This window comes from Bacillus rossius, chromosome 12 (assembly GCF_032445375.1).
Source record: "Bacillus rossius redtenbacheri isolate Brsri chromosome 12, Brsri_v3, whole genome shotgun sequence".
NCBI classification, from domain to species: domain Eukaryota; kingdom Metazoa; phylum Arthropoda; class Insecta; order Phasmatodea; family Bacillidae; genus Bacillus; species Bacillus rossius.
In genome coordinates, this window is record NC_086339.1 from 25,210,191 (window position 1) to 25,235,094 (window position 24,904).

The window sequence follows — 24,904 nt, forward strand, 5'->3', positions numbered from 1 at the left end:
TCTATTGTGTGCTATTTATTGCGAGGGATGAATGTTCAATTGTTCTAATGGTGAAGAATGAAGACTGTTGAAAATTCCCCTCAGATGTGCATACTTGCCATTGTTTCCTCCAAAGCAAAGCAAAGTACATACATAGCAAGTTAGCAGTGTTCCTGATTACTTTATACCAGAATAATCACACCCCCCCCCCCCCCCCCCCCCCTGAGTTTCTTTGTTGACAGATCTTCAAATCATCCAAAATGATCATTAAATGTTTATTTTTAATTTAACCATGAAAATGGAAAATCTAACCCAGAAGTCATTATTTATTTAAGGTATTATTAGGCATTCAAGTGTAATACGAGTGAATTAGTTAATATTTTGTAAATTATTAAACTCTGAACTAAAGTCCGATCGCAAGGTACACCATTTGGGTTTTACATTCCAGGAGAGATACTGACATTCGACAATTTTCGCTTGCTGCACGGGCGAAGTGGCTATGACAACACGCCGGGCCAGGAGCGACATCTTGTTGGAGCGTACCTTGACTGGGACCATGCATACTCTTGCATCAGAGTGCTGCGTAGAGACGGAAGTAGCCGTGGCGATTCTTGATCTCACCTCTGGACCCTAATCCTTTGTTTTCATGCACTGCGATGCGAGTTGAAGTAATTGTGCTGCAGTGTACCTGTAACCTTTCCCAGGTCCTTTTTTTTCTAATTTATTTATAAGGATCATTGTGCCTGCCAACAGTTCACACGTGATAAAGCAGGGTGTCTACAGGTACCAAAAGTCACGAAAAAGTAATGAAACTGAATAACTGGTCACGAAAATCCCAAAAAAAGTCCCGAAACGAACAGTAACAGTATTAAAAGTCACGCAACTTTAATTTTCAGCAGCAGTTAGCTAACTTGAGTTTTGTTTTTGACACATTCCTTAATTTTATAGCTTCACATTAAATATAAATAATTGGTAACTATCCACTTAAATCATGCATTGCTGCCAAGTTTGAAGGATTTTCTACAATAATTACTGTTTTAGTATCCAGTTAAGAGAATTTCGGAGAGATATTTATTAATAATAGAAACATAGAAACTTACGGACGTCAGAAATATCGTGTTTATCTGCATTTTGTGCGATAATTTTGGCTCATGTGGCACTGGCTTCATATATTTCACAGTAATTGTGGTATTTCCTGTGCTCGCAGCACCATAATTTTGGTGATATGTGTAGGTAATGTTTTGGTGGTAATAGCCAACAACGGAACTAACTATAGTTTTGTCATCTTTCTCATCATTAATAAATTATGTGAGATGTTAATAAGAAGTATGCTGTTGTTTGGTATTCCTCAGACTATAAAAAAGTTGCATAAGTGATAGCTATCCAAAAATGTGGGTGTGTCTCGTTCCATCTAAACTGTCGGAAATATAATTTTTATTTCGTCCATGACTGCCGATGTATATCAACTTATTTAGTTTGATATTTTTGGCTACGAATGTATAACTACATAACGCTGTTTTGTCTGGAGTATAACATTTAATTTGATATTTACAACTATGAAGCATTTAGTTGAAGAGTTATGGTTTGATACTTTATAAAACGGTCAAAAAGAATGCATATTTACAAATGTCTGCTTGAGCTAAATTTATTGCAAATCCAATCAAAAAATAAATTGCATCTATTCTGAGGCAATTTTGGGCTTAGCTAATAGGATTGCTATGAAAAATGTAACCGCAAGGAGATTCATGAATCCAAGCTTTAAAAAAATCATGCACTTGCAATATGAAATGATAATGCGGTTAACGTTTTGTAAAGTATTTTATATAAATAAATTATTTTAGCTTTTTAAAAATTATATGGTTTTCAAATATGTATAATTTTTGAAACATTTAATTTACTGCATGGGAGTTAGTGTTAATTCTTTTATAGTGTAGTATTTGGCATAAGCTTTATTGTACTTGCTTTGTAAAGGTTTTAACTTTTTAACTCAGCAATTGGCATGTTCCTGCAAATTGTAGATTTATTTAGTTTTTTTTTTTTTTAGTTTTGCTTATTGTAGTTGAAATATTACCCAATGACATAAAAATGTTGGAGACACCCTGTAAAGGCATGTGTATAAATATCAGAACTGTGATAAAATAAATAATACTTTTGAGAGGAGAAAAAAAAATTCTGAAAATGTTAACGTTGAAATCAACAACCCAAAAAGAGGTTGATTTGGTTTGATCGTACCTAGATGCATAGTCTTTGGGTTTTCACAACCTGGCTAATGATCTGTGCGAGATTGCGACTCCAAAATACCAGCCTGTAAGAGCCTGAGTCGTGCGCATGACTTTGGTAGATGGTAATAACCAGTAAAATTATTTAAAATTTTAATTTTGTGACATGCCCACTGACAGTCGTAAGGCTTTGTAGTGGGCATGACACATAAGGACAAATACAAGGATATCACATAAAATATATGGACTCCCACCCTTGACAGCACCATAGCAGAGAAGACAACCATGTATGATCAACATACAAGTAATATACCACATACTTGCAGTGATAACCACAGATAAAGACAAATACAAACAGATACTACACTGAAAATACAAACAAAACCACACAATAATTATAAAAAACAGGAAATAAAAATTAATGTAATCAAAACTCATAGGAAGGTTGCCGTCGTCCGGGGTCTCGGGCTCGAGTCCCGGTGTGGCTCCTAGTGGGGAAAGGCGGCTCTTGATACGTATTGTCCGGGTGGGCGCCAGACTAGCTCGGCTCTAGTCGTGAATTTGGGGTCGTGGATGTATGTGCCCCTGCGTGGCCCACTAGGGCCGGCGGCGGTGTTGCGTGAGATGATGTTTAAATAAGAGACGTGGAGTTGAGGTGGCGGTGTCGTACCTTTTATTCATAGGAGTGAGTCGTACACAATACAACACTCTACAGAGGTCCCCGGGGGGGGGGGGGGGGGGGGGGTTTACTCGTTATTCCGTGGCGCCGTATTGTTTGTGTTCCGCGTTGCGCGGGCCTCGGACGCTGTTACGTCTCATACGTCTCACTGGGTGCGCGGGTAACGTAATTTCGTAACACAAAGGCGGGACACAAAAGTACACTGAATTAAGGGGGTGCGCACAAGTTACGTGGCACTCGTTACTCGGGTAACGTAAGTTAGTAATACAAAATGCGGGACACAAAAACACACTGAATTAAGGGGGTGCGCACAAGTTACGTGGCACTCGTTACTCGGGTAACGTAAGTTAGTAATACAAAATACGGGACACAAAAATACACTGAATTAAGGGGGCGCGCACAAGTTACGTGGCACTCGTTACTCGGGTAACGTAAGTTAGTAATACGAAATCCGGGAAACAAAATACACTGAATTAAGGGGTGGACGGTTGGAGACGGCCAATCCCGTATACGAATGTCTCTGCGCGGGTGTTGTGCCCACTGTGGTGAAACACGCACCGCAATTAAGTTTGTCCAAGCTCCCTTGCGGGTTTGTGGTCAGCGCCGTGCGCGTGACCTTAAGTAAAGTTCTGTGAGTTGCGGGAGGCGGCCCGTGCCGTATACTGAAGATCAACCCCGCTGACCAAGTGTGGTGCGGGGTGTCTTTAAACTGATGCGGTCGGACTAGGTCCTGGACCGAAAAGGGGGACCGGGTACTCACGGAGAGGTTAAGTAAAAAAAAAGGGGTTCTGTTAATTAGTGACTATATTTACCGGACGTTACTTTCGATGAAGACAAAGGCTGTTGCCCCTCCGTGGGACGTAGGTCCGCCCCGGTCCGTGAGCTGTGCTGAACTGCCGAACTGGCATGGCGTCCGAGGGAGGCTCGGCCTCTCTTGCGCCAGGTTTGACCTCATTACGCTAGACTCTAAATGGGTGTGTCTGGAAGAGACTTTATTGTCGCTAAAATCCTAATTTAATGTTCCAGGAGGAATGGGTACGGTTCTTCTCTTGTCTACTCAGGTTTTCGCGGGTTTGCCTTTAATCGCTGTTCGGCTCGCCTGACTCGGGTGGGTCATGGCCAGGGGTGTGTTCCGTTAGCGGGAGCGTATACTGGCGGGTGCAGGTCGGGCTCTGGGGGGGTCGTCGGCCGGACGACGTCAAGGTATTTCCTTGTAAAGGAAATTAATTTAGTTTTATTTTTGTTAAGCATTACCAAACTGTTACAGCACCAGTAATGAACTAGATTAATGTCAAGTTGTAATGATAGGGGGTCTTGTTAGATGTAATTTTATAAATTTTAAGTACTTCTGCAAAGTGAGCTGTAGTAAATTTAAGAACACTAACAATATTATTGATAAAAATGTAGAAGAGCAAAGATGATAAAGTACAACCTTGAGCAACATCAGAGAATGCACAAAAAGAGGGGTTTTGATTTTTTATGACAAACTTATTTTAGTCAGATAACTAGAGAACCAATTTACATAATTGGTGCAAAGACCAAAGATGGATATTTTACCTAAAAGAAGAGAATGATTGACTGTATCGAAGGCCTTAACTAGGTCAAAGTTACAAGCATCTGCTTGTTCCTTGTTAGAAACTATGTTATAAATTGGGTTAAAAAAAGTAAGTTAATTAGTTGTAGACATACATTTTCTGAATCCATGTTGGTTGCAAGTCAAACTATTGCCAATTTGGAAATCTTACAATTTAAAAATAATTTTTTTGAAAATTTTAGTAAAGCCATTAAGTAATGATATTGGTCGATAATTTGCTATATTTTATTTTAAACCATTTGTATGTATTGGAATTAGTTGTGCAATTGTCCATTTATTGGGATACATCTGCGATTTCAAACTTGTATTACAAATATGAGACAATAGAGGAACTAATATATGGAAACAACCTTTAAGAATGAAATTGGGTATCCCATCAGGACCAGAGGTTTTTAGATTTTAAGAAATTGAGGGAACAGGAATGGATTCAGGGGATATATTAGTATAAGCTAATGGTAGGTTATTGGATGACACATGAACACTGGGAAAATATTCTGCAAAGACATTATATATCACTACAGGGTCTGAAGATATTTCATAGCTTACTTTTAGAGAGTATTTTTCATAATAACCATTTTTCATAAGCTTGATATAATGCCAAAATTTTTTTAGGTTTACTCTTGATGTTTTTGTTAACCGTAACCATTGATTTTTATCTCACTTGAAAGTTTACACTAGTTTCCGGAAATATGATAAATAATGCTAACAAAGTATATTATTGTTTCTTATATATAATTTATGTTTATATATATATATATATATATATATATATATATATATATATATATATATATATATATATATATATATATATATATATATATATAAGGGCTTGGATTAGGTTTTGTGAAAACTGGAGAGTAATTTTGGTCTTTTGTATGTTGAAGTTGGAATAAAACAATAAAAGTATTAATTTTTTCAGTAAATATGCTAGTTAACTTGTCTGGAAGGTAGTTAACATAATTAGAAATATAAAAATGTGACCAATCATGGTTTTTTATGGAGTTATGGAGGGCAAGAAAGTTACCATCTTTGTAATTTCCAAATACAAACCTGTGGTGGTTATTTAATTGAGAAATGTCAATTATAAAATGGATATTTAATGGAGGATGATGGAGGTCTTCTTTGATAAGGATGTCGACAGCATGTGAAACTGAACATTGATTTAAGTTAGTTAAACAAAGATCTGAAAGTTTATTTGACGGCTGTGTAGAATTGAATTGAGAATGAGAAAGTTCAAGACTACAGGTAAAGTTAATAAAATGATGTTCTTTAGATTTTACATGAGGATGTGAAACATACCATAGTGATTATTAGTTCAATCACCAAGGATTAATACATCTTCTTGCCTGGCTATAAGTTTTTCTTTGAGAGATTCCATGTAATCTTGATAAACAATAGGGGATATGTCTGGAGGTAGGTAAATGTTGCTGAGAATTAGTAAAGTTGTAGATGGTGTTTTTATCAACAGCCAAACTGCCTCAATACCAAGGAAATCAAAACAGTTTAATAGTTGAACCAATTGAAATATATAAATTTTTTTTTACACCTGATAGAACACCACCACCTCCTGCCCTCCTGGCACCAAAGTAACCCAATTAAATTTTATCACAGTTTTATTATGGTAATTACTAATATTTACATTACTAATAAATAATTGTACTTAAATATGTCTGATCACCAATCACTTGCACTTAAAAATGTTTACTCGCAAGTCACTAAATGTTTGTCAAGTTCCACAGTTCGCACTCTTCAGTGGAGCTAGGCTCGACAGTGGTTCGCCCCTTACCTCGTACCTGTCCTCACACACACACACAGTCTCGCGCCATTCAGTCGCACTCTCACAGTCCCATCGCTCCTCGTCGCGCTGCTCTCGATGGGGTCTCTCTCCCGCTTTGCCGATGTCTCATTTCTCCATTTCTCTTCACTCTCGGAACTGCCGCAGAGGCCGCCGTCGCTCATATCCCCACGGCATCTTCCTCGAAGGGACGACAGCGGCTGTGATGTGTTGCATCGTCCCGGGCCTACCTGATAATGCCTGAGAAGTCCAGAAAAGTGGCGTTTATTCGTGCTACTCCACGTGGCGGCCTCAGGAAACCCGCAGAATTCCCAGGCCACTTAAAGTGTCTGAGAACAGTCCGAGGCGGGACGGTTAGCCAGACCCTTGTAATCCGGCCGGGCACACTGGCCAGACTCCCTGGAAGGCCCTCTCAGGTACCTGGCACGCGTCACAGCCTTGCCTTCCAGCATGCATGTAACATTACCATTGCAGCTATATAGTGGGTTGATTTCATGGCGGTAAAGGTTATGCATTATTACTATTTTTATTTATGTCATTTCTTTGCTCTCAAAAAAAAGCAAGCTAGTCTCCTCAACTAACACTTGCACTAAAAATTTAGCAAAAAAAGGACTTGCACATTGGGGATTAGGTTAAATCTATTTTAAAAAAGAAAATAAATTATTAAAAATCAAAACCATCACTCAAATTTACTTTGAAATTATGTACTGTACATTATTAACAAAAATTTAAACATATATAACCATAATACACAAATATTAACTACATCTATAATTATAGCAAACAAAAATTTCCCATTTGAATTAAGTATTACCACAAAAAAAATTACACTTGGGAGTATAATAATTGAAAAACCAATTGTTATGTTCTATTCACACAAGTTTCTGTAACACACACAACCAACAATGAATGGATAGCACACAGACTTTTTGGTAACAATTGGTGTAAATAAATATTTCCGATCACACAAAGAAATTAAAAACAAGAAATAATAACCATTAATTTGCTTAGTGTTTGACAAAAAAGGTACTAAGAAATTCAATCATTTAACAATGCTACACAATACATAGTTTCTTTGGGGAAAATTGTGAAATTCGACAAATAAAGCTAAACATTGATTTCAGATACATAATGTTTCAAAGGAACCAACAGCACAAACACTGAAAACTGGGAGGAATTGGTTATGTAAGAATTCAGTCCTCCTTTTAGCTTAGTGACCAAAAAGTTAAAGTAGTTCTTTTGAAGTTACGTGGACAACTTCAGCATACTCGTACAAAGAGTATGGCAGACTTAGCAAATCTTAGATTATGTCATTTTATTTTTATTCTGTATCATATACATTTATAAAAATATATGTACTTTTATTTGTATACACATCTATATAATTTATTTTATTAATATATACTATACTATAAAAATTTTGTAAAAAATGTATGTCATACATTATGACTTATGAACACACTACATTAATTTTATTTATCCTCAAACAGGTAATAAATTTAATATGTTCATAAAATACACAAATTTATGAAAATAAAAGTTATCAAACCAACATTTACATTTGGTAAAGTCAAATTTTATCAACCTGCCTTTGCATTTAGGAAACAAAACTTTTGTTTTAAAATACACGTACAAATAAGGGCTTCTTTTCATGTTTACAACCTTTTTTCTTTTATGAATAACACAATCAGAAATGAAATTAACTGATTGTACAGTGCATCTAATTTATTACCTATAAGGATTTCATACTATCTACAGAACTCAATTTTGTGGATGAAATTATCACAGGTATTGCTGTAACCCAACAGAGATAGGTAAAATATAAGTACTATTGTTATTTTTTTACCATACAAATTGCAATAATACCAGAGGTAGTTTTAAATGCTAAGTTTCGACAATATACAGCAGTGAAAATATCAATATCACAAAATGTTTAACATTCATTATTGATAAATTCTCTTCATTAAAGTCAATGAAACAAAATGATTGACTGAACTGAATAATTAAGTGCCTACAAAACATTAATTTAGTCTATATGAAATTATTGTATTAGTTGAAAGTGAATTAAGTTTTTTCACTAAGAAAAAGCTGAACATACAATCCTTTTGGAATTCTTTAAGTGTGCATCACATCCATTGTTACATAAGATAACGTTGAATATGATTTCCCTGAGTTAAGATTCCCTAAAATTTAAGGTGCCATCAAATGTAGTGTGACATTGACTATTAGAAGACTTTAAAAGTAAGAAAACTTTAAAGATAAGAGGAAAAACCTGGAGTACAAGGGGGATCTCGACTATATGGTGAACTCTGTTATATGATGACCTTCAAGGTAATACAAACTCATAAGTGAGGGAGACTTAAAAACAAAGGTCTTGAATAAGATGACTTTAGAAATATGACAACCTTAAAGGTGAGAGTCCTGAAATAAATGGCGGCTCTTGATTAGAAGACAACCTTAAATGTGAGGGTAACCTAGAATAAGAAATGGATCTGGAATAAAAGGCAACATTCAAGGTAAGACATACTAAAATGTGAAGGACATCTGAAATAAAAGCGAAGATATTGAATACAAGACAACTTTGAATGTGAGGAAGACTAGGAATGAAAGAGGGATCTTAAATACAAAAGACCTTTGACTTAATACAACCTTAAATGTGAATAAATGAAATAAAAGGGGCACTTTAAAGATATGATGACCTTCAATATAAGAAAACAAAATATAAAGCAATCTCAACTGTAAGAAAAAAGTTTTAGATGTTTAGAGTAGGTACAGAATTTTTGATGTACAAGTCTAGCTTGAAATTGCCATTGAAATTTTTTTTTCCCACCATTAACATGGTAAAATTGCCAGAAAAGGCTTTGATTTAGCACAGTTGCAAATGACTGTATTGTCATGTGTGTAATTCAACATACAACACATTTAAATAGTATTGGTAGTCTTTGGCAGAAAAAGAATATGTTTCAAATCAGAATTACGCAGATTTTCCTTGTATTTTAATTTTGAACAAGCCGTACAGAATAGCAGCATGACACACATGAAGGGCTGCACTGCTGAAACTTGTAGATGGAAACACATTCCAACAGAATTCAATGACACCAAGAATACAAAGACGCACTGGTGTCGAAAATGACGTGCACCACAACAAATATGGCAGCGTATGGAAGTACCACACGTAAAATTGGTAGTGCAGAGATCTGCTGCAAGCAATTCCAATGAAATTTGCTATAAAGAGAGGCAGAAGCAACAATTGTGAAGATGTAGACATATCAACGGTTTCCTTTTTCTTCATCATTTGGGTTTTTGCACTGGTTTCAATTTCTTTCAATGTTGCATAGCTACGTAAGTATGTCATGGACAGTCTGTAAAAACAAACCAATAAAATAAAGTGGCACAATAAAAGAAACATGTGAAAATAGAAATTTGTGAAAACATTTTCTTGAAGGAACCTCCAATTTACTGTCCATTCATACAAAAATACTCTCCCTAAGTTAAAAGCTCCTTGAATATATGACAATGGGTTTGTTAAAAGGAATGGAAGACCTAGAACCAGTTGTAATAACGCACATACTGTGAGCTGTTTAACAGTTCCCTTCACACCAAGTGATGTTAGGTACACCAACAACAGTGCAGGTGAAAAGAGTAGAATGTTCATCTTCACTGAAACAGCCAAACTGAAAAGTAAACTCCCAGGTGTCCATTTACCATCCATAAACATGTTTATTGCTGCGTAGCATAACAACATTGCAACTGGATCATTGAAAAGCCTTAGTACAAAAATTGAATGTATTCTGTAGGATGTACAACATGCAAGAATGACTACATATGGCGGTACTTTCTTACTCCTACAGTACAACCGCAAAACCAAGCTCAACATAACAATGTAAAAAACACAAAATATGTACTGAGCGAGTCTGATATTTCTTCCTTGGTTCGTAATGTAATACAATATCCCAAATATGTAAACGAATCCAGCAGGATACACTAGAGGTCCTGTGTCACCCTTTAGATGTTTGTAATCGAGCGTACCATTCAATACGCCTTCAACTTCTTGCATGTAAGCCATCCAGTCTATCTCAGTATACTTCACGCGGTGAATCACTAAGACGTTCAAAACTATCTCCACTAATATCAGACATAAGGAGACCAACGGAAGCCGGTTAGGATCGAAAATAAGAGACCAGAAGAAATCCTTCCTCGGTAATTTTCCTGAAATTTTTTTCCAGTATTTACGAATGTTAAAATGAGTTTCAGTTTTGCCTTTAACTTTTGGAGCCATATCGATATTTTCCCAGCCAGCAGTCTCTATATTCTAAAAATAACTGGCACACCACCAACAAAACTATTAGCAGACGTTTACATTCTCCTTTACGTTTACAGTTTACGTTGGTTGGCGCACGTTGCATCTATTATCTCAAAGATTAAATAAAGTAAATACAGTAGATATCAATACCGAACACAATATTTTTCAGGTATGAATTGATAGAAACACTTTCGTGGCAGGCGTTAAATTTAGCAGCAAATATTTTTATGTTCCAAAATGGGTACAACCGCCGTTACTTAAACTTACCACTCCTTAGCGAACGAAGTTTGCAATACAATCCATGTTGGGGATTCGTATTTCTTTGCTAGCGAGAGTTTAAAAGGTAAATTTATAACTTTAAATGTATAACTATAAATGTATAACTTTTTTTTTGCATTATAGTGGACTAGTAGTGTTTTACAAATTTACCAAGTAACTATTTTATTTATATAAAATTTTGCTGAAAACAAAATGGTAAAAAACAATTATTTTTTATAACAAATAATTGAACAATACAGGTATAGTTAAAATTGTTCTTTTTAAACAATTAAACAATCCGTGTTATAGCTATCGATCGTAGTTTTCTTGCTAATTACTAAAAATAATTTATTAGTGTAATTACATCAATTCCATAGAGTAAAAAGGAACAGCTGATCTGCTCAGTCGTACTGCTCATAGAGTAAATAAAGTACCACTGCTGTTTTCATTAATTGTTTACATGTCTTGATTTTTTTATCTTCTTGTGCTTGTGCTTGGGTAAATAATATATGACTTTTTCTTTAATAATTTTAATTAATAACTAGTAAAATGAAAGCAATTAGTGACAATAAAAATTAATTTATTTTAGAAATAAAATATTTTTACAAAGATTTTAAGTATTATAAATCAATGTAAATAACCTAACCTAATCTGTTGAGCTATTGTTCATCTTATTTCCCGGAAGACGCCACCTCAAAAAATTTCCACAAAATTAGCTAACCTTATTTATTGGTATATCACAGGCTAACCTCATTGCTAATGTAACGTTCTAACGTATCTCACTCAAATGGTCATAGTGGCCATGATTGCTGAGATCAAGCTTATGTAGGATAATTCGAGGGCTCAATCCTACTTTCGCTCATCAATTCTTTTTCCCCATTCTACTTGTTTTGTATTTGTGTGTATCATGTTTCCGACAGGTACACCTCGAGCACGAACGATGGCGTGTGCAGCAAGCAGACAGGCGCTGCTCAGCATCTTGTCGGCTCCACCCACGGCCAAGTTCCACTGCTGCGCGGTGAGGGCTGCGTGGGCCGGGGCCAACGAGCCCAAGAAGTGGCCCAAGTACAACGAGAAGATATTCCCACCGCAGCAGCCGGACGAAGAGAGGCGGCCAGCGGTACGCACTTTGTTCAGCACCCACACTTAAATAACTAACTGCTTTGTGTAAATTGTATTACTTGTGAGTGAGGGCCTCCCTCATCCAAGACTAAAGAACTACTAAGAAGCAGTTAAATGAGTACATGGTGTCTACATTGTTACGCCTCTCCTTAGTGCACTAATTACTATTAAGTAATTTCTTAGAGAAACTTCTAAAATACAAAAATTTGGAAACGTACTGGAAAGATAAACTTATAATAAAAAGATATGTCAATAATACTTCAGAGGGGCACTAAGGAGGGTGAACAAGTATTTATTTATTACCACCCCTGTGGGCTTACAGATGGCGGAGAGGATCGTAAGGCTTATAAAAGAGAAGCAGAGGTTTGGTTGGCAAGCTATTCGATTTATTCTGATTAAAAATATGTTTTCTATTTTATTTTGACAGTGCTTTCATAATTTTTATATGGTTTGCATATTACAAATTTAAGACAACATTATTAAAAAAGTTGAAAAACAATTGACCATCGGTCCAGGCCTCAACAGGGTTACTTATGAAGGTTAACATATAATTACACAAAATTGTTTCGTTGCATTGGCTAGCACTTGAAATTATAAATTTACAGTTCTGAAATATGAAATAAAACAACAAAATAAAAAAAATAAAAATGTCTATAATCTGGCACGGGTGGTAGGTAGACTTGATATGTGTTGGCGGTCAAGCATAGTGAGCCGCAGACGACGAGAAGAGGGAGATAGCAAAATGACGAAGGCGTTCCACTGAGTGTTGTGAAGCTGTTGGGCCAAAATCTTGATGTTGGAGGTTCTAGGACGAACTGGGTTCCACACATTGTGGGGAGAATTCAGCTGCCTGGCAGCCGCCTTGTAGACCGACGCTGCAGCTCACAGTTGGCTTTGGAAACCATGATGGATATGAAGAAAGTTGGAAGAAGAAAAAAAAATTTAACTTGCAACTACTTAAGGCAAACTAAAAGCTAAAAATAGTAAATCGGCACTTGAGGCCTTAACTGTAGTAGACTACATTCCAATTGATTGATCGGCGGTCTTCTAATTCTCGCATGTCAGGAGAGTCGCTGACCGGAGACGTTCGCGGTTGGCTGCCCTAAGAAAAGTGACCTCAGGGCGCGGTTGGGGCATTAAATTAAAAGGCCAAGTCTCCCTTGAAAAAGGGTGGGGGGGAGCCTTCGGTAATCATCGGCGCTCGTCGCCATAGGCACTCGAAGTTGGCATCCTTGGCCAGCGTGCTCTGGATGGAGAAGTGGGGAACTCAACTCGCCTGGCGAGCGGTCAGGTCGAGGGTCGATTCAATTTGAACATTGTTCTTATGGGCACGACAGTGCTGCCCTCAGGTGGACAGCCAGGATGGTAGGGAGGGGTTAGTGTCTCTCGCTTCCGCTAGATGGATCGCGGATACGTCTTTTAGCAGTCCGGCGCATCTTAATTCCTCTCGTCGCTGGCAGGGTGTGCGGACGAGAGTGTGAGAGCGGCTGTGGGTTATGACCTCCATGGACCAGAGAGGAGGGGGGAGGTTATGACCGGTGACTGACCCGGCCTGGGTTCTGGACGGGGGGACTGGCGAGTGCAGGGGAAATTCTGCAAAGTTCGTGAGAACCGAGGCGACGAAACACCGCGACGTGTCTGCCGCACCGAGAATTTGACCAGGCTGGTTGTCCAAGCTTGCTGATTGCGAGACTTCGGGGAAGTCACCAGGGGCTGAATGTCTGCTTGCCCCTGCAAGTCTGGTAACGAAATGGCTTCGTGTAATGAGACTTAGTACATGACAGCAAGCAGGGGTTATGGGACCGGGGCGCTTCAAGCAGCACTCCAAGTCGCAACGTAGCATTGGCGAAGCTGTGAACTGGCAGGTGGGAAGGGGGGAGAAAAAAAAACATGCTGAAAATGAATTGGCCCGGCCGTTCACTGGGCTGAATAAAATGGCAGGCAGCAAAGAATTTAAGTAAAAAAAAAAAACTCAATTATTTTAAAATTAAAAAAAAAAGGTGTCTATAATGCACATGATTGGCACAACATTCTGGAAAGTCAAGAAAGTTTGGATTGGTCAGGGAAAGTAAAGGAATTTATTTGAAATCCTGGAAAAGTCACTGGAATTTGAAGGAAAAAAGTCACCTACCAGTCTGCCATCACTAAGACTATGAAAGCATTTTTTTTTTCTCAGATGGTGCTTTAGTGCATAGTCATGTACACTGTAAAATGTCTTAGGCAAGGTTCTGTTTGAACTAGTGCAGCTATAGGGGTGGTGGAGGCTGGATTGTCTTTATTATTTTTTTTTTTCTGAAAATTTCAAAATAGGTTAATTATGAGAAAAAAAATAGCCAGGGAAATTTTATGGACACCCTGGAGTAGGAGTTAATTTAAAAGTTATGTTTATAGAACAATAGATTTTCAAGTTTTCAAATACCAAAAAAAATTATGTTTTTAAATATAATTACAACATTCAATATTTTTAAGGGGAATACAAAAGAAAATATAATATATGTATCAATGATATTTAAAACAATAATTCAGATGCTCTATGGTAAAAAAAAATACACTGTCATTTCTGCTTAAAATAAGTCTTTGATATTACACTTGAGGGCCTTCCGGTGTTGCGTTTTATACTGATTGCGGAAATAGTGGGCACCACCACGTGAGTGGGCACGTGGACCTGACTGGAAACTCTTACTCAGGGCGTCACGTGGCCCGTGTGAGGCGAGATATTGGCCCTCCTGACTCCGGCGTTGGCACCTGTACCTGTACATAGCCCGCTCTCAGCGTCGGGCATGCTCCTACCTAATCACAGTGGGCTCTTAGGGCGTCCCACACGCCGCTGACTGGAGGAAGGACCCACGTGGCCCCCAAACACAAAAACACGTGACGTTTAAGTTGATTTTATTTATACTTTTCACGCTCTCTTACAGTCCTCCCTTTACACGGTTGAAACGCCCGAGGCACGAATTGGTATAAATTGAGGAGGTGGACCACACACGTGGCCGCCTCAAGCTTTTACTTAGAGAGAATGCTAAAAACTCCAGGGAGTATAAAAACTATTTAAGATACAGCCCCCACCGACCGAGAGAGGCCCCGAGGATAAGAATAAAGCGGTTTGGATTAATTAAATTTACAGAGCTACCTATCGCTATCGGTGATGCAACGGTGATGTCCTCGGGGTGTCTGCAGAGACGTCCGCTCTCGGCCGCCTGAAGAAGGAGATGGGGACGAGCCAAGGCTCGTGGCGGAAAACATGGCGTCCTTCGCGCCGAACACAATTACCGTTATCATTTGTAAGACTGCGTGGCCCGGGTTATTAGAAAGAATAACATGAACCTCTTACAAAATTAATACATACATACCCACGACCAGACATTCTGTAATAATTACTTGTACATGGAAAACAGTTTAAATAAAGTTTCATATTAGTTCCGTTGTCTCCCGCTAGGGAGCGTCATTGGCCGTGCTTGCACTTGCTTTACTAAAATTATCTAATTAAGAAACAAAAGAACACTCACTCTGCTGACCTGTCGTAACATTATTTAGGGGTTAAAAGAAAAAGGCTTACAATATTAATTTAGGTGTTTTAGTGGTTCGAAGCATTGAAGCTAAGTGCCCTCTTGCGGCAGTTCGTGGTGCGCTGACGTCACACTGCATGTGTGAATCAGCTCTTTCAAATGCTCGAATATATATAAAAAAAATCAGTACACTGTACTGATCCTAGAAATGCCAGATTAACGAGTGCTAATTGTATTGTGATAGTAGCTGCTTTCTACTCTGTCCAACTCTTCTTCCTGAACCATCCCTCTGTTTCCTGTAACCAACCTACTTGCATAAATGCATTAAATTTTGCATCCTGAATGAAAGTGCCCAGGGTTTATCGTGTGTCTATGCAGGTTTTACCTGGGCCCAACTTATCTAGTTTTAGTCCAAATCATAAAAAAAAATGTATCATTCCTACAAACAAAAGAAACATTTGAAAGCAAACAGCAAGCAAAGAGAGTGGTTTTATCCCCTCCTTCCCCTCCCCGAAACGAAGTTCTGCATATGCTCGTGCTCATGAGGGTTGCAGGTGTTCAATACCAAAACCTGGACACGATTAAAATTCAACTACATGAGCAGTCATGTTGTTACACAAGTAATTTGAAACCTTGAAACATACTTTAGTTTTGGAGGTCTTGTTGCCTTAAACATCAGCAAAACCATATGATATTAAACCCACATCATTGTTCTTGCAGACAGAAAAAATCTGGAAAATAGGGTAAACTTAGGTTTTTGAAAATATATCTTAAAAAACATGGAAAATACAGTGAGATTGACAATATTGTCACGCTGTAAAATTTTACGTGTAGGGTTTATTGAACTTGGTTTTGCGCACGTAGGGCTTTGTGAGCCCGCGTGAGTTCCTGACACTTGATTGCGACACTCGGGCATTGACTTGTTTTCCGGGCGCGGTAGATTGCTAACGCTCTCTGTTTTTCTGGGATGGTGGCGTGATTCGCAGCCCGAGGGCCTGGCCAGCTACGCGGGCGGTTGCGACATCCTGGCCTGGAATCTCCGGGAGCGTTGGCCGCCCTGGTTGGTTTCGCTGCGTTGCTGTTCTCGCGCAGGCGCGCGCCTGACGCGCTGGTGTTTGTGTCGCAACCTGGTGGAAGAAGTGCGAATCTGGCATGACCGGTGGAGAGGGGATAGCGTCGGTTGGCGGCATGGCGGTTGTGTTGTGAAATCGCGGCCGGGACTTTTGCTTTCGCATGGAGTGTTCTCGACGTGATGACGATGTGAGGTGAAATTAATAAAGGGGGCCACCCTGGGTGCGCCCGGTGTGGTTCTTCTCGGTGAGGTGTTGGAGGTCTGTCGGAGTTGTAAGTAATGGCGAACTCGTAATTCTCTTTCACCTCGTGTAACGTCTGTGGGCGTATTTTCAAATTGTGTTAGGATGACTTAACGTTTTGATTCTTTTCAGGAGTGCAGGCAGTTTGAGGTATCCAGTAATGTAAAATTTCTTTCGTTAATTTTTGCTTAAGGATGGGTCGAGGTGTGCGTTAAGAATAATCATGTTATTTTAAAAAAAGTAATACTCGTGCTAAGAAGAGGATAAATTATTGTTTATTTATTTCAGAGGATTATTTATTTATTTTTTGTTCACAGAGTAGCTTGACCTTATTTACAATTATTTATTTAATTAATTATTTATTTATTCATGTTTTGGTCATAGTTTAACGGAAATAAACCTGAAACGATGTGGGATGAATAATACTTTTTTTCTTCAGTCAACACCCTACATCCCCTGTCCTAAGGAGGTTAGACAATCCCTGTACCAGCTCTACTGCTACCACCCCCTCCCTAATGTTTATTTTGAAATCCTAAGATGTTATTTTATTATTTTTATTTTGAGTGACATCTTGTAGATCTTGACGGAGACCGAGGGCCTCCGCGACAATATCTTAGTTATAAAACAGTATTAGTAATTTTTGTATTATTTAGTATCTTAATGTCTTAAAATAAGTTTGTATTTTAAACATAAATTCATGTTTCGGTGATAATCCCTATCTGATTTTTACTACATGAGTGATAGATACCATTATGCATTTATTTGAAACACAGTCATAGATCTATACTATTTCAAAATTTGATATGTGTTTTTATTTTTTTTTTAATACTGGCAGTTTTAATTATGCATTGTTATTGGAAATGATAATTGCAAACTGTATGAAGTGCATCATTTTAAAGTCAATTCTGGATGTTAGGTATGTTTGTTGAAATTCTATTGGTAGCTAATAATGTGTATTGTTGTGTATCTGTTATCTTGCCAAGTAGATTGATTAGACAGGGAGGTATTTTTAGGTTAGACAGGTGTTGGGATGTTAAGGAACCTTCACATTTAAACAGATTATTCATAATCAACTATTATAAGTGGCAATCACAAAAAATACTATGCTGATGTTTAGAACTTGAAGTATGCTGCTTCTTCCTTCCCCAGCAGTCGACAGCAAGCCTACACATACAAAACACTAAATTAAACATACATGGGAAATTATGCATTTAACAAGAATCAACCCAGACTTTAAAAGTGAACATTAGTCTCAAGTCTGTTTCAAGCAATCTATTGCATGCAATCGTTATGCCAAGTTGTTCTGAAGTATCAAAGATTTTTAAAAACTCTTTTATTATCTTCATTAATTGTTGTCTTTGGCAAGACCGACTTATCAAGTCTGACGGGCGAGTATTCAAAACCATTTAATCTTCAAGCTGTCTACTGCTGTTGGTACTCGCCTCGTATCTTCGTGTTCACTAGAGAGTGTGTCATTTATCTCCAGCTGGTGGGATGGGATGAGTCTCCAACTCGCTCTGGTACCGGCATCACTCGTCAATCGGGTCAGCACCCGATCGACGACGGCAGCAAGTCTACTGCTCACCCAGTGGTTCCTTAGCACCCAGCGAATCCCCTGCTTGCTCAGTGGTATCGCCCCAGCGAGTAGCCTTCCGAATCAGTATATGGTCGGGTAGAGCTTCTGCTCGCTCGTTTCTTGTCGCTGTTGCACTTGTCCACGAGGTTCTGACCACCCGCGGGTCCGGTGTTGGTCTTCCCTGTCACTGTCAGCTCGTCTGGTTTGTATTCCCGCGGAGCTGCTCTGACAAGCTTTTGTTCGCTACTTGTCGTTGCATCCCAGCCTACTGTTGGTGTCTGGGACGACTTTCACTAGGAACCACTTATTCCGACTATGCACCTGAACTAACCCATGTTTCGGGCTCATTGCAGCACAAGATTAGGGGAAAAATTGTTACGGCTGAACACACCCTAACACAGGGGAAAGAGAGAAATCTTAAGGGAGATTGCCAGAAGTAAAGCTAATCTACCTTTACATTTAATTTTATTTCATAACTTTATTAAAAGTATTTTACTTGCATGAAATTAGTGCATACCAAAATACACATATGCCCTTGAGCAATTAACAAACAACGTTCAAGTAGGTATAGTTTTATATTACAGAAAAAATTGAAGTAAAATATGCCTACGGAACTATAAACAGGTGAACAGAAAATAAGGGTGACACCTGAATGGATGAAAGGATACCTTTTTCACATGGATAGTTTTTTTTAAGTATTTGTTGGAAAGAGCATCGCTTCGTGAAAATATTTCTTCCATCAAAGCTTGCCACTGTACAAATGAGATATTCAGTACAAGGCTATTCCTAGTTGATGTTTCTTTCCTGCAGTACGTTTGCCACATGAAGACAAACATCAAGTACAGTCCGTGGAAGATGTGGTACATCGCGTGCTTCGTGCGCGGCATGACGGTGGATGAGGCGCTCAAACAGCTCAGCTTCTTGACGTTGAAAGGCGCGGCGGCCGTGAAGGAAACGATACTGGAGGCCCAGGCGCTGGCCGTGAAGGAACACAACGTGGAGTTCAAGAGCAATCTGTGGGTTTGTGAGTACTGCTTTCTTCTTTCAGTGGGGAGTGCAATCACTGCTCTGCAGGTTATCGAATTCACTAACAAGGTTTTAAATTTTGGGCGGGCAATGTGTGGCAAATGTAAAAAAAAAATATTACAAAGTTTTATTTTTAATCAAAGTATGTAAAAAATTCTCTCTTTAAGGTAGATGTACCAGTAGTCGTCATGCTAAGAAGAGTTTTATAAAAAAAAAATTGTGTACATAACCTTGTAGGTGTATTACTGCCCCTACATGTTTGTTTTTAACCTCAAACTTTACTCTACAATGCTATCCAACACTCTTCGATAAACACAAATTATTTTTGTAGATTTATTATTTTGAAAAAAGTGTGATTTCGAGCCAGTAGTCGTCATGCAAATTTTCGTGTTTGCCAGTGTTCGTCACATGTTTGTGCCAGTAGTCGTCATGTGCGATTTCGGCTGCATTAGTTTTAATTCATGGATCCAGAATGATAGTATTGTACTATTTGGGCTTCAAATTTTATTTGGTACTATATTTTAAACATCAAAATGGCATTTCATAAAGATCGTTCAGTAATATAATGAATAATCCTCATTAAATTTTGAATTTACTTACAGCACTCACGGAATAAAGAGGGACAGCACATAGAGCTGTAGCAAACCGAATGTATTCGTTACTGAGTAACGGGTGTGCCGTCTAGTAATGAGTAACGAAACGTTACACACGGCTGCATTTTGTTACTCGCATTTCTCGTATATTTTACGCATGCGCGCGCATATTCAATGAATTTACGATACAAAGAACGATGTTTGTTTATTAATAAAGTATAATTTGGAAATTCCTCGTCTAAGTTTTTTTACTGTTTATTAAAGGTATTATGTGTGTAGACAAAGTTTGAGATTGGAACAGAAACAACGTAACAAAGTATTTTTTTACAAATTAGAAATATGTATGTTTTTGTTTTTCACTATCGCGTATTTTCACTTTTTTTTGTTCTTATCTTAAAAGAGATATAATATAGCCGCTCTAATGAGATTTAATTGTTTCTTGGTTAACAAAAACTGTTTAATTATCAAATATTGTTAATTGTTTATATTCTATTTATTATTATTTACGCGACGTCATACTGTACGCGTACGCAATACGACTCAATTCGTTGCTGCAACATAACATAGCATGTTATGCGGTATCACAAGTAAAATATAAAAATGAATCAGGGCCCGCCCATCTTCCTACCCAAGGGCGATTTGCCTTTGTGTTTATCGGACAATGTGTTCCTTGGCACACTATTTTTTTCCGCTGCTCATTTTATACTCATACCATTCGCTACATCTTTAAGAGCAGCTTCCATGGCTGACTCTTCATACAACAGTATTTTCCGTTTTGGCATTTTGCCCTGTAATTAAAGAACGAGACACATTACAATGTTTAGTTTACTTATTAATGTCAAAATATATATCGAATGACCCCTAAATTAATGTAAACAACAATGCCTACACAATTTTTGCAATCAATAAAGTAAAGTAATTTCCGACCCAGAAGTCGTCATACACATGCATCGGAAGTCGTCATAGGTGACGACTACTGGATCTGATCGTAATAACGTACTTTGTCTATTAACAACAAAGAACCAATATTATTTAAGAACTTTAGGGTGTAACTTAGCACAACTTTAAATAAAATATTAAATGTACCAGTGCTCGTCAGGTATGACGAACACTAGCAATACAAGGTTTTTATTGATCCAGTTTTCGTCACCCTAACTAAATCATACAAAGAAAACAAATTTTTTTAAATAAACACTTTCACCTCTTCAAGAACATTTAACTAACACATTCAGCACAAAACATCACGAATAAACATGAAAAATTACAGAAATAGAAGTAAAAATGTGCACTAACGTCCTTAGTGTTTTAGTATAGGAATTCCCCTATTTATCTTCACTGCTCTACGAACTTTTGATGCACGGACTTTTTTTGATTGAAAATAGTGTTTGTTCCGAAAACTATTGTGGTAATTTCAGCTAGAACGTCGACCAAATTTTTGTCAATATTTAAGTTGGCGATATATTGAGCTACTTCACTATTATTTACATTTGAAGTTGCTAGTGACGACCATTGGAGCAGTGACGAGTACCGGGGCACTTACCTTACCTGTGTTTTTATAAAACGTTCCTTTGATTACTCTCTTCGGCAAAGAGAGTTCTTATACATAGTTTGATTCATTTCAGCTGTTTTTCACCATAATATTTCTTAATTTCCCATATTCTTCAAGATTAGACCTGCCATCTTGGATTTTTCAAATATTTAGCCAGAGCTTGCAGATCTGATTCTGTATTTAACTTTATGGCTCTACAGGGTTTTGCGCCTAGTTTTAGTAATTTGTAGTTAGTACTCACTGATTATAAATTATCATTCATGAAATTTGTAGTTGCCTACCTGAAATTATCATCCATTTCCTCATGCCATTTGCAGGCTAGAATTTGGTAATGAAATAAAAATCAGACTGCATGAACATTAAAAGCTTAGGAATCCACTTTTGCCCTTTCATGGGGGAAAAAAACTTGAATTGATACAAAATAATTAAGGATAAATTCTATCTATATTGTGAGATTTGATTCCAGTGCTTATTTCACAACTTTTATTTTTTACAGCTCAGTTCCTCCATAGTCACACTTCAGAACCATACTTTTCAATAATTGGATAATCCGATAGTGTTCGTAAATTTTTATAGTGAAATTTTAATGTTATCTGATTCTGTTTTTCTTAATTTGATTTTTTTATACAGTCTACCAGCACCTAATCTTAAAACTTACTTGCTGTTGAAAGTCCCAGGTCGCCTTACTGCAGGCCTTTTTGAGTTTGCTTAGACTTTATTGTTATTGTCTGTGTTCATTTCAGTACAGTGTTTCCTATTTTTTTTGAGTGGTTTACTCAACACATTTTGCGGATACATTTCCGTAGTGATTATTTATTGTTATTATTATTTACAAGCATTTTTTCTGTCTAAAGAACAGCTTATTTCAACTTAACTAACACTGTACTGTATATTGGATAATTATTTATTAGTATTCCCGTTTAAACTTGAGGATGTCCACACACTGTAAACTCAGGGAAGGTCAAGGAATTTCCTTTAAAATCTGGAAAAGTCACAGAAATTCCTCAGTGATATTATTTTTAGGGGGGGGGGGGGGGGGATGGTCATGCTCCGATATGCGATCACCCAGACTTTGAACAATTTTTTTCCTTCCCCAGATGGGATTTTAGTGTTGGGTCATACACACTGTAAAATGGCTTATGTAAGGTTCTGTTTGAACTAGTACAGCTATAGGAATGGTGGAGCCGAGATCGTCTTTATTTCTTTTAAAAAATTGCAAAACAAAAATTATTTTAAAAACATTTATCAGGGAATTTTGTAATTTTGGTCATGGAAAGTCGTTGAAAATTGTTCTACAGATTTGTGTGGGCACCCTGTAATATTGACTTTCAATAGCATGGCCATGGTCTTGTACGTGCTGGACTGTAACTTCAAACGTTAACAGGGTGGCCAGCCAACCGGGAAATCGGGAAATGCGGGAAATAGCCAGGATTTCTTAAAAAACCAGGAATACCTGGAATCAACCAGGAATTTTTATTAGAACCGGGAATTTTTTTTATGAAGTAACGATCGCAATAACATCAGGGTGTCCACAAGGAAAAAAATATTTTGTACCAACTTAGGCGAGAAAAAAGTACTAGATTTGAAAAAAAAAGTACTAAATTATAATTTTTTATGGTTTTAACAATTTATGAAGTTATTATGACATTGCAATGCTCGAACTAATATCACACCACACACACATACATTCAATGGTTTTCAAAAATAATTTCGCTTAATAATAAAACATATTGGAGTTACCGTAATATTATTATATTAAAGAAAAAAAGTACTAGATCTGAGCGTAAATCTACTAGACCACTAAAAAAATTATAAAATTACTAGATCTAGTAGGAAAGTACTAACTGTGGACACCCTGAATAACATACTGCTGTTAAAAGCCTATGATGGAGAAACTTGAACGTGAGCACGTTCACCACCCGTCAAAGCACGACAGTATGCTCGTGAGCTATATTTTGTGAAAGTTAATTTGTTCATATTGCATTTAAAAACTGTTGTAGTACGTAAGAAACCGTTAACAATTCAGACTTCCATACTTATTATGTTTCTGTATTCAAAAGCAACAGCATTTTGGCTGAAAATGTTGTTGTAGGGTGGTAGTAATTTCTCGCACGGCATGTTGGTAGCACTAGTTTTGTATATATATATATTTACTTTGCGCTCAAGATGTTGCGTCACGGTATCATGGATACTTTTCTCGAGTTTTTTTAAAAGTTACGTTGTGCGGGACATTGTTTTGAAATTTTTAATCTAACATGTAATTTGCACAGACTATCAAAATGTCAAAGAGTTCGGTCTCCATATACAATGACAAATATACGGAAGAGTTTGAATGGGTGGAGAAAGATCCAAAGTGCAGGACAAATGCCATTTGCAATTTGTGTAATGTTAAAATCAATATCGGTAGCATGGGAAGAACAGCATTAGCCAGCCACGCAAGAGGGGCAAAACACGTGCGTTTGGTGTCAAGTAATTTTGTTGACGTGAGATTATAAATTTTTTTGTTGGTAGGTTTTGTTTTAAGCAAGTTCATTGATATAATTTTTAAGCCTATAGTTAAGTTGTCTATTGTTTAACGCCAATAAAACATCATATTGTGTGTGCTTTGTGTAACAAAAATGCAAATTGTATGCAAATATTGATAAAAACCACCCTTAAAAGAACCTGGAAAAAACCAGGAATTTTATTATCCCAGAAGAGTGGCCCACCCTGGTTAAAGAGCGTCGGTGTTCCACAGCCGAGTCGTTCGTCGGGAAAGGTATGGTCATCAAGGGAGCACGCCGGCACGCGAGGGGGCGAGTGGGGAAGGTAGAGTACTTCCACTGCCACTACTTCGTCAACCTGGAGGAGGGATCCCCCCCGGAACACTACTACCACTACAGGAAGCCAAAAACTGGCCCGGAGATGCTGGAGGAGTGGCTCGCTAAGATGAGGACCAGGAAGATTACACATTCCTTGTAAATACATCTTGGCATCTTAAAATAAAAACAAAAAGTTGTAGGCATCTTTATTTATGGTCAATTATGTCACATAGTGTGTTAACTGTTAACCCAATAAACATTTTTATTTCAATCTAGGTTGGCCATTTTTAAATTAATATTCCTATTCTTTGTCAGTCTTCCTCACCAATTCCATGAATCATGTTGCATTGTTCTACCCAGCATGACTCAAGGGATTGGAGAGACGGATTCAACCAAGAATTGGAACAAGAAATCAAAAATATTGAACCTGGTTCCAAATATGATTTAAAAGGTTTAAGCATTAAGAATGGAAGTATAATTACAACTTGAACAGCTACAGAAAAGAAACTACACAACTGATATTCATGCCGAAGCTTCAAACCCTATTGCTGTCCTTTTATCCGCCCTCTCCAGGATCCTTCCAGACTT

General features: G+C 37.6%; 3 protein-coding genes across 3 annotated transcripts in view; 2 read left to right on the top strand and 1 right to left on the bottom strand.

Annotated features, from left to right (window-relative positions):
• Window positions 1–2,149, top strand: part of LOC134537272 (gamma-butyrobetaine dioxygenase-like) — a 28,151-nt gene extending 26,002 nt beyond the window's left edge. The window contains exon 8 of the mRNA XM_063377544.1: window positions 428–2,149. Within this exon, the coding sequence (XP_063233614.1) occupies window positions 428–594 (167 nt within the window). The 3' untranslated portion in view covers window positions 595–2,149. The remainder of the gene's footprint in view (window positions 1–427) is intronic.
• Window positions 2,150–9,130: 6,981 nt separating this feature from the next.
• LOC134537737 (lethal(2)neighbour of Tid protein) lies at window positions 9,131–10,800 on the bottom strand. The gene has a single exon (XM_063378497.1). It carries the CDS (start codon window positions 10,546–10,548, stop codon window positions 9,244–9,246), a length of 1,305 nt encoding a protein of 434 aa, XP_063234567.1. The 5' UTR covers window positions 10,549–10,800; the 3' UTR covers window positions 9,131–9,243.
• A 392-nt stretch (window positions 10,801–11,192) lies between these two features.
• On the top strand, window positions 11,193–24,519 carry LOC134537740 (large ribosomal subunit protein uL22m). Its single transcript, XM_063378501.1, has 4 exons — window positions 11,193–11,328; window positions 11,751–11,950; window positions 19,158–19,371; window positions 24,253–24,519. The coding sequence occupies exons 2-4, from the start codon at window positions 11,771–11,773 to the stop codon at window positions 24,474–24,476; spliced, it is 618 nt and encodes a 205-aa protein (XP_063234571.1). The 5' UTR covers window positions 11,193–11,328; window positions 11,751–11,770; the 3' UTR covers window positions 24,477–24,519.
• Window positions 24,520–24,904: the final 385 nt, after the last annotated feature.

Coding starts and splice junctions, on each gene's coding strand:
- LOC134537737 (XM_063378497.1), bottom strand. CDS start 10,548: ATGGCTCCAAAAGTTAAAGGCAAAACTGAAACTCATTTTAACATTCGT.
- LOC134537740 (XM_063378501.1), top strand. CDS start 11,771: ATGGCGTGTGCAGCAAGCAGACAGGCGCTGCTCAGCATCTTGTCGGCT. Junction 11,951..19,157: donor ACGAAGAGAGGCGGCCAGCG/GTACGCACTTTG, acceptor TCTTTCCTGCAG/TACGTTTGCCACATGAAGAC. Junction 19,372..24,252: donor CAAGAGCAATCTGTGGGTTT/GTGAGTACTGCT, acceptor GGTGTTCCACAG/CCGAGTCGTTCGTCGGGAAA.